This window comes from Labrus bergylta, chromosome 12 (assembly GCF_963930695.1).
Source record: "Labrus bergylta chromosome 12, fLabBer1.1, whole genome shotgun sequence".
Classification (NCBI taxonomy): Eukaryota; Metazoa; Chordata; class Actinopteri; order Labriformes; family Labridae; genus Labrus; species Labrus bergylta.
The window spans coordinates 4322076-4334620 of record NC_089206.1 but is presented as its reverse complement, the minus strand read 5'-3'; the positions used below and the strand labels follow the sequence as shown (position 1 = coordinate 4334620).

The following is a 12545-nucleotide window of genomic DNA, read 5'->3' as shown; positions in this document are numbered from 1 at the left end:
CTTTAAATGAACTGCAGAACACGAGGGCATCGCTGCATGTGTCTATGGATTCTCCTGATCCTTGCATAACAAAAAAACCTTTATTATCAGTACAGTCTGTTTGATGATAGCATGAATGACCCTCTTTCATTTGTGCTGCTCTCTGCTGTGATTTGACACCATAGCCACACTGCATATATTGGATTAACTCGAGTAGACGGGGGGGTATCTAGGTCAGACATGTCTGCGTTTGCTGTCTCTAAGAAATGCCACTTCAACGTTTTCCCACAAGTGAAATAATTCTCCCATGACTTTTCACATTTGTTTACAGTCAATATGGATTTTGGAAGAAAGGTTTGATTTTGAAGACAGTCAGTGGGATGTTTAATTTAACATCAAATCCATTTTTCGAAGAAATGGACCCACATTACAAGAGCAAAATCAAATCAAAGAACAAAGTTAGTGGGAAGCTGTTGGTGTAGTAATGTTCTTAAGAGCTATGTGAGTTTATAATCACCGCTAAGGCCGTCCATCACCTCGCTCAGCTGTTCCTCTCTGAACTCCTGCACAATAACACACCCACCCCTCACTCTCAGGAGGTTCCTCCATTCAACTCACTGCATCAGCCTCTCACTTGTCCACCATGGGGTGCAGGGTCTTCAGTCGCTCTGCCCCCCCAGCCTCTGGAACTCCCTCCCACCACACATCCGTAATATTGACTCTCGCTCTCCATTTTTAAATCTCATCTCATAACTCACCTTTTTAAACATTCAGTCTGATCATTCTCCATCCGGTCTCAAAAATCCTCTTCATCCTGATAATTTGTCTTTTTAATGTTTATTTTTATCGATGTATTGCTGTTTTTAACTCTGCTTTGAAAGGCGCCCTTAAATAAAATAGATTATTATTATTATACTATAAGGGATGCACAGTGAGATGGTTGTTATAGCATACATGTCACAGAAACTGGTGATGCAGAAACCCCTCTTATTACATGTGTTGAGTGAGGTCTGTGGTTTGACTTCTTCCATGTAGCAACATGAACTCTGCAGCATACTTTAAATGTCTACTTAGCAGTTTAGATCCACATTAAAGTGAACATTTCCATTGATGGTGATGTGAGACAAGCGAGCGAGGCCGCATGAGTCACCGCAGCACCTGTTTGAGGTTTTCTGCCTTGTAACTGTCGAAGTCTGTTGACATTTTATTTTCCATTAACCAGCGCATACATTCCCTCACAGGTCTGACATCCATCTATGAGTTGGATGGAACAATTAAAGAAATGCTCTGTGGTCCGCACAGGCTTATGATGCTCAAACATTTAGTCAAAAATAATCCTCCCAAGTCATGTTGGGATTTATGGGATATGCATGATGAGCATTAATGTACAGCTTCAGAGTTCAGATGACAAAGATTATTTTAATTATGAATCCTATAAATAAAAATTTAAATAATCATTTGGTAGGTGTTGATGACCTGAAATTATATAAGTCAATAAACTACATTTTTTCTAGGTTTCATTTAAGTATGATTATGTTCCTTATGAAGGCAACATATATTAAGATTTAATAGCTAAGAGTTACAAGTCCAGGGGGATTATAGGATAACTCAAACTTAACAACTTTAACATTTAATAGGCTTATAGACACAATATATTCTCAGTATGGATCAATAAAAGACAAACCAGTTAACTTGTGAAAGGGATTTTATTTAGAACAAATCCAAACTTGACATTCAGGTGTTTCTTTAGTCTGGACAGCGAAATTAATACAAACATTTTTTCATAGGAATGTATTCAAGAACACTTGTTAAACTTCTGCCTTCATGTTCTATTTAATACTCCTCTCCTTCCTCCTCTCCCTCGCCCTCGATGGAGTCAACACCCACCTCCTCGTAATCCTTCTCCAGAGCGGCCATGTCCTCTCTGGCCTCAGAGAACTCTCCCTCCTCCATACCCTCACCTACATACCAGTGAACAAAGGCACGCTTAGCGTACATCAGATCAAACTTGTGGTCAAGACGAGCCCAGGCCTCTGCAATAGCAGTGGTGTTGCTCAGCATGCACACAGCCCTCTGCACCTTGGCCAGGTCACCACCAGGAACTACAGTGGGAGGCTGGTAGTTGATGCCAACCTTGAAACCAGTGGGGCACCAGTCCACAAACTGGATGGTGCGCTTGGTTTTGATGGTGGCGATGGCAGCGTTTACATCTTTGGGCACCACATCGCCACGGTACAGAAGGCAGCAGGCCATGTACTTGCCGTGGCGAGGGTCGCATTTGACCATCTGGTTGGCTGGCTCAAAGCAAGCGTTGGTGATCTCAGACACTGAGAGCTGCTCATGGTACGCCTTCTCTGCAGAGATGACGGGGGCGTATGTGGCCAGAGGGAAGTGGATACGGGGATATGGCACCAAGTTGGTCTGGAACTCTGTCAGATCAACATTGAGGGCGCCATCAAAACGAAGGGAAGCTGTGATGGAGGACACGATCTGACCAATAAGCCTGTTGAGGTTTGTGTAACTTGGACGCTCGATATCGAGGTTTCTACGGCAGATATCGTAGATGGCCTCGTTGTCGACCATGAAGGCACAGTCAGAGTGCTCCAGGGTGGTGTGGGTGGTCAGGATGGAGTTGTAGGGCTCCACCACAGCGGTGGACACCTGGGGAGCTGGGTAGATGGAGAACTCCAGCTTGGACTTCTTGCCGTAGTCGACGGACAGACGCTCCATCAGCAGGGAGGTGAAACCAGAGCCGGTACCACCTCCGAAGCTGTGGAAGACCAGGAAGCCCTGAAGACCGGTGCACTGGTCAGCCTGAAGAGAGAGAGGGACAGACAGTCAGCACTTTTGTGATAGAGATATGTCTTTCAATTTAATATTTCTTATCTAAATTAGGAGTGAATACCTCCTGACATCAAGTTACCCACCAGTTTGCGGATCCTGTCCAGCACCAGGTCGATGATCTCTTTTCCGATGGTGTAGTGTCCACGGGCGTAGTTGTTGGCAGCATCCTCCTTACCAGTGATCAGCTGCTCAGGGTGGAACAGCTGGCGGTAGGTACCAGAGCGCACCTCATCTAAGGAGATAAAAATAAATATTGAACTCAAATTGGTTGGAACATTCTCATATTTCAACATTATTTCCCCAAATGAATGTTTATCCAGTAGAGCTGACACTAACCGATGACAGTGGGCTCCAGGTCCACAAAAACAGCTCTGGGGACGTGCTTTCCAGCTCCAGTCTCACTGAAGAAGGTGTTGAAGGAATCGTCTCCTCCTCCGAGAGTCTTGTCACTGGGCATCTGTCCGTCCGGCTGGATCCCATGCTCCAGGCAGTAAAGCTCCCAGCAGGCATTGCCGATCTGGACGCCGGCCTGACCAACGTGGATGGAGATACACTCACGCTGTGGAAACACAAAAAAATAAGAAATGTTAGTCATCAATCAATCAATCAAACTTTATTTATATAGCACCTTTCAGACAATGAAATTGCAGTTCAAAGTGCTTAACAAGAGTGCAGAAAAGTTGTTGACAAAAAGTAGTTTATAAAATCATTGAGAGACTAATGCACACCAATAAGAATTTAAAAAATATGTATAAAAAGAAAAGAAAAGAAAATACAACACATAAATCAGTCCTCCTTTTTTTTAGGATAGATAACAACACAGAACAATGATTAAAAATGTTTTTTAATTGTATTAGGTATTAAATAGTTTTGTAATAATCTAAGCAAAACAGACAGTTTCATATTGACTCAATTAAAATAAAACATCACATCTGTATTGTGGAATCGGTACCGGTATGTGTTTCTGAAATATCAACGGTTATTTAGTTGTTTCCGTTTTAATGGCGTTCGAAATCTTGATTGACTGCTGCGACAACCAATCAGGGGCCGTCTGAGTAACGGTCTCAACTTTCTTTCCGTTGCTAAGCGACGAGGCCATTCACTCAGGGAATTTTTTTAAACAGTTAAAACCGTTAAATGGAGAATCTCAACACACCGAGGTAAAGTTCAGGTAAGTCTTTGAGGAAAAATGAATGCGTGTAATGCAGTGTCCATTCCTAACATGAATCTTTAATGCCTTGCGTGGATCTAACAGTGCAGTTAATCCACTCCTCGGGCGGATAGGGTTTCTGTGGGTGTGGGACAAAGTGCTGCTCTCCATCCTCCCTGTCTCTAAATTGAATCAGCTTTAAGTTACCAGGCAGCCACTGTCACGAAAAGTGAAATTCTGCTCTCCCCCGGCATGACTCAGCCTCGAGTTTGTAGTTGGACCGAAGCTGACATTATTAATTCTGGAAACATCGTTCAGTCAGCACGTCACATTTAATGCTGCGTTCACTTGTCCCTCGGATGCGCCAACAACTCCAGTAAAGTCATTCTTAAAACTTTTGTAAACAATATGCACGCTAAAAAAAAAATAATATGTGTTAAATGTTATCATTTTATTTATTATTACTATGAGCATCAAGCCAACATTTCCTCTGGTCCTCCTTATTACTATTAAATATGACGTCAGGTCTGTCAAGCCAGCCAGCCGGGTACCAAAATCTACTCCAAGAGTTTCCATGTTATTGTTCCCGCATGAGGGAGCCAATTTACCATTTTTATAAAGAAATATTCCAACACAATATTATTGCAAGAACTCCCCCTCTCATCAAATCAAGTTTATAACGTCAAAGGAATATACAATTTACTAATTTAAGACCGTTACAATAACTTTATAATCCTTCAACCTCCCAATCCGGCTCTGCAACGTTACCTCATCCCCTACTCATCCCCATAAATCTCATCCTTAAAAAAAGCAGATGAACACTGACATAATCTCAACTATGGCTGTTTACCAAGAATATTTAAAATGCCTTACCATTTTGTTATTTTATGGACGCGGTTGAGGGTTGCAGGAGCTCCTTAACAGGGGGGGGTCTTACAAGTCGACAGTTATGGGGTCGATGTAAGACACAATGGCACTCTGGAGGATGGATAGTGGTTTATATGCAAGTGCAGAACTGGAGACAGTGGCAGCCGAGACGCTGTTGGTCAAACTCCTTGTCAATCTGACGCTCGCTGCTTTCTATTGGACAAAGTGGCTCAGTTGTTACAATCCCCGCCTTCAAGACCCCACCCAAAATCCCGACATCCTCCGGTACTGTGCTGCAAGCATGGCGTCACTCATCAGAGGAAAGTGCTGCGTAATTTCTAGCATGCTGGTACCAGACACGACAGACCAAGTCACCCCCCCCCCCCCTTTGCATAACCATCCACTGTAAAAAAAAAAAAAATGTAGATAAACCTGCTAAATATAACCAGAATTATTTGAAGAATTTACTGTAATAAGACAGAACTGGTGAGAATATAACAGAATACAGTCCATTGCAGTTAAATGCACAATCTCAACTAAAATAACATTTTTTTTGGGTCAGGCCGCATGCATACTTTGATGACTGAGTATCTGTTAGTAGAAATTCAATCAGGCGGTCACTCAGCTTATCTTCCTTTTAAATCTTTGCATGAAAAATGGCAATTATTTACCTCAATAACAAACACACGAGTACCCTACCTGTCATTTTAAACTGCCTGAAGACAAAATCAAGCGATAATTTCTCAGCGGTTTATACAAGAAGTCGAAAATAGTTTATACCATATTTACAGATCGACATTTTTTAAAGATAATTTATGATCTTGTGCTGAACATTTTTCCTCTTCAAAATTGTTCATCTGTCACAGCCTATAGGCTACACCATGCAGTGCATCTTATTTCATATTTTTTATAAATATCTGTTCATCGATGGACACTGGTAGCAGTTTATTGAAAAGTCTGTATCATGATTTCATTTTGAGTCCAGTGAAGATAAAAGAGGTCAATGTGCCCACAGTGCCCACCAGTCATATCTGAGGGGCATGTAGGCCGCGGAGAGCCGCAGACACCCAACCCCCAGCTCTCCTCCCAAGGTTTAACCGTTGCTAGGAAATGAAAAACGGAGTTGCCTGGATACAGCCTAGTATCCACATAGACCGCCTTTATCTGGTGGTCACATGACCTAGCTTAAATGGCAGCATTAACAGGGAGCTGCAGGACAGCTGTCTCTGTGTGTGTGTGTGGGGGGGGCTCCTCAGCCTCCTCTTTTCCAAAATCTTCCCCCATGATGCCCTTAAGGCCTACATGGAAAACACTTGCTCTCACCTTCAAATGCATGAACTGATGACTGAAAGAAAAACACAATATAATAAGGATGATGGGGTGTGGCTCTGCGGCAGCCGAGATCCATCATTGTGGGTCAGCTCTAAAAGCATTCAGACAGTAATGTAACTGGTGTGTGTGCAGCAGCAGCTTTGTTTGTGTCTCAAACTTTAAAGTTCAGTAACAGAGGCTATAAATTATTCTACAGCCGTCCTAAAGAATAGCCCGGGGAATGCAGACAGTTAAGCAGCTTGGTTGCTAACAACAAGAGGAAACACTGTGACAACGACAGGAATGAAGCTTTATTGAATGTTGGGCTGCTTAAAAACAGCCAGATACTCTTTATAGATACTGATTCAGTTTGTTACTTGCAGAAAATGCAATCAGTTATTTTTGGACAATAATTTTGGGTACCATGAAACGATCTAGACATTTCTTATAATAATGAATGCCCTCAGTGTCTTTTTTATTATTCTTCTGATCTGATGTCTGATGCCTCTAAGTCTGTAATCTCACCCACTTGGGCAGCTGATCACACAATTATATGAAACAGTCATTACATATTTTTAAAGAGCCATATATTATTGTGTAAGAATGAAAGTACTGAACAATATAAATGTATTTCTGAGCTTTTATGTGTGTTCCTGTTTTGTCTCCCCTGATGACTCAGTCAGCAGCCACTTTCATCCTTGATTCTGTTGGTTGATAATGTGCTATTTCCTTTTCCTGTTTGCACACGTTCAGCTCCTCGCCCTCTATCGTTCTCTTCTGTTCCGTCTACCCACATGCAAAGCAAACATGACACCACACTTACCAATCTTGTCACATGTAGATATATTATTTAATTGTAATGTTCCCATGATCTTCATCTGTACATTTGAGTTTGCATTAACATGCACCATCAAAACATGAAGACAACAATAAGAGCTGCACTGAAAGTGTTTAGCAAAAACTTTTTTTCATTATTATCTGGTCATTTCCTTTTGACTCAACTGTCTTTAACCTGTGTCCCACATTAGCTTGTTACTTCACCAGCCCAGAACATATAATTACATCAACATCTTATTTGTGTTTTAGCTCAAGGCAGCAAACCCTTGTTCTTTTATCTGACAACATAGGGACTCCCCGGTGGCAGATGGAAAACATGCTTTATCACTTTGTTGGGTCTCATATTCTCTCTTTTCAGGATGCAGTGTGTCAGTTTCATGCCATTGAGGACCACTCCCATCTCTCTAGCATTCCCAGCCTCCCTCCCTCTCTCCTCTTGGTGTGCAGCTGCTCACAGCCCGTCTGTCTCACAGCTGCTGGAGGAGGAGAAACAGGGGAAGGAGGGGAAGGAGGGGGAGCAGGGTTTTGGAGAATTTTCTCTGAAGAAGCCCTGGCTGGAATCCCTGGCTGCTTCCTGTCGTCCTCTTTCATCCCCTGCAGTTCACATTAAGTACAACAACCACAAAAAGCTGCTCGTAAATCATGCATCCGGACTTCAGTGCGGGATAAATGACGCTAACTTACACAAAGCGGTTGGTTTTGTGACAAAAGGGGAACTTTTAGGTTCATACTAAATTGAGGATTTTTCAAGTCTGACAGTTGAGATACTTTGGGAACCTCTTAATTATTTCTGTCAATCCCTGCAGGATTTTAAACATGTCCAAGGGCCGGGATTTAATGTTGGGAATTAAGGCCCTCATCCAGTTCAAGTGCCAAAGAGCACTTATTTTATCACATAAACTACATTCAGCCATATTCACACTGACTCTGATGTAGTCCTCACTCAGAGTGGGAACCTCAAATGCTGTTTTAATGTTGTACTAGTTTGGTCCATATTATAATTTTGCTGCTTTTCAGTAACTGAAAAGACAATGAGTGAAAATCAAAGGGGCCATATTTCAAGCTAAAAACATCATATTTAAAAACCTAGTGGGTAATGTAGGACATCATTTAGCAACTGCCTATCCAATGTTTACAGTAGGTACAGTACATCCATTATCTTTTTAGCTGCTTATCGATTTAAAAACACTGATATGAGAATGATTTGTCAAGTTCCCAGCGTAAATGATTTAAAAAACCTGAAGCAGCACAGCACTAAAACATAAAACTGCTTCCCATTTTGAGGGTTACATCACACAATAAAATGGCCACTGTGTGAAAATTGGTCATTCAGTTAATTTCACTTCCTCAAACAAGACCTAAGCAGAGGGAACACACCCCAGCCCTCGGTGCAGCTGAACAGCAGAGGCAGTCAGTGACAGGCAGACATGCAGCCACGTGATCGGCCCACTGAATGACATCATTGCAGGGAATCTGGGACAAAGAGGGAGGAGAGCTGGAGAGAGCTGGCATGCTCGGGCGGGCGGGCGTATACCATCATGGCAGGTCTGAGCTGCAACATGGACTCCCAGCTGATGGAGGCATCCTGTACTGCAGAAGCATGCAGCCATTTTGCATCATCGATAATTCATCAGATGCACTGAACTCTTGCAAAAAAAAAGAATTGATTTTCACACAGAATTTACTTGTATTCACCAGTATGTAAAGCTTGCAATTAGAGCACCTTTTTATTGATTTTTCAGTCTGCCACACCTGAATAATGGATGAATCATCCTTCTGCATGCATAATAAATTAGCTTTGTTTGCAGTTGCCATTCATCCACTTTATAAAGGCTTCAAATTAATGCATACAGTAACAGTTTTGGACAATCATATTCCTAATCACATCAATGATAAAGATACCTACAATGCAACCAGTCTTATTTTATTGTCAATCTGGTTTAGTAATTATGTTCATCAGCTTGATTATGACGTCAGAAATCTTCACATGACTGCATAAAATAAAAAAATCTGAAATATTATGTTGCTAATTGGCTCAAAGCTATAAATAGAACATGCAATAATCACATTGATTACATTATCAAAAAGCCATATAGTGCAGTAATATTCATATTATTGCAGAGCATTTTGAGAGCATGTTTCACAATATTTATTTGTTTAAATTTGAATGCAAAAAAACAGGATTTAACAGCAATGCCAAATGGTGGTAGTAAAGTTTTTTTCCCTCCCCAACGCACAGAAGCAAAGCCTGCCCTGCGTGTATAAATCTGAAAGCGCCGCCCTCTCATTCAGCAGTTGTTGCATCGACCCCGTTGGGTACAACACGCGACGCAAACCCCCCTGCTTTTTAAAAGCTTTTTTCTTCATATTTTTCTCCTCTCCCTCTTTGAACCTCAAACGAAAAGCATGGTAAGTTAAATGAACTCCTCTCGTCTTCATGTGTATGATGATTTAACGAGGTGAAAGTGAAGGTTAAGAATGAGCCGGCGTCGTCCAGGGTCCTCCATCACTACATGTTTAATATCATTATTAATTATAACATATTACAGCTGTATCTTTGTGTGATAATATCAAAAGGTTGTGATTAGGGGGAAAGTGAATCGTTGATCTTGTCGTTGACACCGATTGTTCTGCAGCATTGGCACGAAGTGATTGTCATTGTGTAGAGATGAGAACAATGCACTGATTGGCTTAATTCAGCCGAAAGACTTTCGTGAGAATACATTATGTCATTCTCGACAAAGCAGCGGAACTGTTTACTCATAATTTTATTATTTTTTTAGCATATTTTAAATGTCAATACGTCAAAAACATCGAACACCTTGACTATGCCCTACCTTGTTTCAATGCGGGGAGGTGCAGATTGGGTGGGGATGAAGCCTGCACAGCTATATCATTTTTAATTCATTAGATCAAGAAGCAAATGCATTTATTCAGGTTTAAAGTAAACATCGGTGTATCACGCAGCTTCTGTTTTAAACATCGCATTGCATATAAAGGGTTCATATTACTATTGAGTGAATCTGTTGTCATCGTTACTGATTTATTTTGGATTATATGCGGATTTCAATCTCATAAAATGACATTTTATTTTGGTAAAATGAATGTAATCGTGCATCTTCCTGCTGGCACGAGAGCAGGTGGAATATTCCAGACTGCCGATGTGCACGCGCAACTGAATTTGCATTCGTGCTTAGGCTTGCAAAAGAGGGAGAGAGTGGGATGAAAAGACAAGGGGACACACACACAAAAAGAGAGACTGGAGGAAAGAGAAGAACAGCGTCCTGCCTCGGTGGGGGGGCTGCTGTCAGGCATTTCTGTCCCCCCCCCTGCGGGTTTGTGGTGCAGGGAGGGAGGTGCCTCCTGCTGCACTGCTTCTTTATCCAAGACAGTGGGAGCAACTGCACGTTCCCTATTTTTAGATGCATTCATGTGTGCAATAAAGACTTGCAGGAACAGAAAAGAAATGCATGTAGAATTTAGACAAAAATGAACACAGGTCGAAATTAACCTCTCTTGATTTTGGTTCTCTTTTCCCACAGCGTGAGTGTATCTCCATCCACGTTGGTCAGGCTGGCGTCCAGATCGGCAATGCCTGCTGGGAGCTTTACTGCCTGGAGCATGGGATCCAGCCGGACGGACAGATGCCCAGTGACAAGACTCTCGGAGGAGGAGACGATTCCTTCAACACCTTCTTCAGTGAGACTGGAGCTGGAAAGCACGTCCCCAGAGCTGTTTTTGTGGACCTGGAGCCCACTGTCATCGGTTAGTGTCAGCTCTACTGGATTAACATTCATTTGGGGAAATAATGTTGAAATATGAGAATGTTCCAACCACCTTGAATTAAATATTTGTTTTTATCTCCTTAGATGAAGTTCGCACTGGTACCTACCGCCAGCTGTTCCACCCTGAGCAGCTGATCACTGGTAAGGAGGATGCTGCCAACAACTACGCCCGTGGACACTACACTATCGGAAAAGAGATCATCGACCTGGTGCTGGACAGGATCCGCAAACTGGTGGGTAACTTGATGTCAGGAGGTATTCACTCCTAATTTAGATAAGAAATATCAAATTGAAAGACATATCTCTATCACAAAAGTGCTGACTGTCTGTCCCTCTCTCTCTTCAGGCTGACCAGTGCACCGGTCTTCAGGGCTTCCTGGTCTTCCACAGCTTCGGAGGTGGTACTGGCTCTGGTTTCACCTCCCTGCTGATGGAGCGTCTGTCCGTCGACTACGGCAAGAAGTCCAAGCTGGAGTTCTCCATCTACCCAGCTCCCCAGGTGTCCACCGCTGTGGTGGAGCCCTACAACTCCATCCTGACCACCCACACCACCCTGGAGCACTCTGACTGTGCCTTCATGGTCGACAACGAGGCCATCTACGATATCTGCCGTAGAAACCTCGATATCGAGCGTCCCACCTACACCAACCTGAACAGGTTGATCAGTCAGATCGTGTCCTCCATCACAGCTTCCCTTCGTTTTGATGGCGCCCTCAATGTTGATCTGACAGAGTTCCAGACCAACTTGGTGCCATATCCCCGTATCCACTTCCCTCTGGCCACCTACGCCCCCGTCATCTCTGCAGAGAAGGCGTACCATGAGCAGCTCTCAGTGTCTGAGATCACCAACGCTTGCTTTGAGCCAGCCAACCAGATGGTCAAATGCGACCCTCGCCACGGCAAGTACATGGCCTGCTGCCTGCTCTTCCGTGGTGATGTGGTGCCCAAAGATGTGAATGCCGCCATCGCTACCATCAAAACCAAGCGCACCATCCAGTTTGTGGACTGGTGCCCCACTGGTTTCAAGGTTGGCATCAACTACCAGCCTCCCACTGTAGTTCCTGGTGGTGACCTGGCCAAGGTGCAGAGGGCTGTGTGCATGCTGAGCAACACCACTGCTATTGCAGAGGCCTGGGCTCGTCTTGACCACAAGTTTGATCTGATGTACGCTAAGCGTGCCTTTGTTCACTGGTATGTAGGTGAGGGTATGGAGGAGGGAGAGTTCTCTGAGGCCAGAGAGGACATGGCCGCTCTGGAGAAGGATTATGAGGAGGTGGGTGTTGACTCCATCGAGGGCGAGGGAGAGGAGGAAGGAGAGGAGTATTAAATAGAACATGAAGGCAGAAGTTTAACAGAAAATAATTGATTGCAATGTGTTCTTGAATACATTCCAAACAGAAATGTTTGTGTGTCAATCACCAGTTTGGCTGTTTGGACTGAAGAAAAACCTGGAAATGTCAATTTGGGCTCTGTTCTAAATAAAATTCCTGTCACCTGTGAACTGTCTTCTTTCATTATTCCATACAAAATCTTTACTGTGAGTAGTCCTAGAAAATGTTGAAATTCAGATTTATTCTTTAGCTATCCCATGAATGTTAAATTGTAGACTATATTACCAAGAATTTAAATCTTAATTTATGCAGGTTACAATAAAAAATACTTTAAAAATGTCAAATATGGATTGAAAATGTGGTAAAAGCTTATTTCATGTTTAGGCTTTGAGAAAATATGTCCAGAAATGGGTCCCTGATTTAATTCAACTTGATTCATAT

General features: G+C 42.8%; 2 protein-coding genes across 2 annotated transcripts; one reads left to right on the top strand and one right to left on the bottom strand.

Annotated features, from left to right (window-relative positions):
* Window positions 1-1666: 1666 nt before the first annotated feature.
* tuba1a (tubulin, alpha 1a) lies at window positions 1667-4988 on the bottom strand. Its single transcript, XM_020650283.3, has 4 exons — window positions 4847-4988; window positions 3160-3382; window positions 2907-3055; window positions 1667-2793 (listed from the first exon to the last, which is right to left on the bottom strand). The coding sequence occupies exons 1-4, from the start codon at window positions 4847-4849 to the stop codon at window positions 1813-1815; spliced, it is 1356 nt and encodes a 451-aa protein (XP_020505939.2). The 5' UTR covers window positions 4850-4988; the 3' UTR covers window positions 1667-1812.
* A 4248-nt stretch (window positions 4989-9236) lies between these two features.
* Window positions 9237-12274, top strand: LOC109996244 (tubulin alpha chain). The gene is made up of 4 exons (XM_020650285.3): window positions 9237-9397; window positions 10531-10753; window positions 10858-11006; window positions 11120-12274. The coding sequence occupies exons 1-4, from the start codon at window positions 9395-9397 to the stop codon at window positions 12098-12100; spliced, it is 1356 nt and encodes a 451-aa protein (XP_020505941.1). The 5' UTR covers window positions 9237-9394; the 3' UTR covers window positions 12101-12274.
* The last annotated feature ends 271 nt before the right edge of the window (window positions 12275-12545 follow it).

Coding starts and splice junctions, on each gene's coding strand:
- tuba1a (XM_020650283.3), bottom strand. Junction 3,056..3,159: donor CCTGGAGCCCACTGTCATCG/GTTAGTGTCAGC, acceptor TTATCTCCTTAG/ATGAGGTGCGCTCTGGTACC. Junction 2,794..2,906: donor TGGACAGGATCCGCAAACTG/GTGGGTAACTTG, acceptor CTCTCTCTTCAG/GCTGACCAGTGCACCGGTCT.
- LOC109996244 (XM_020650285.3), top strand. Junction 10,754..10,857: donor CCTGGAGCCCACTGTCATCG/GTTAGTGTCAGC, acceptor TTATCTCCTTAG/ATGAAGTTCGCACTGGTACC. Junction 11,007..11,119: donor TGGACAGGATCCGCAAACTG/GTGGGTAACTTG, acceptor CTCTCTCTTCAG/GCTGACCAGTGCACCGGTCT.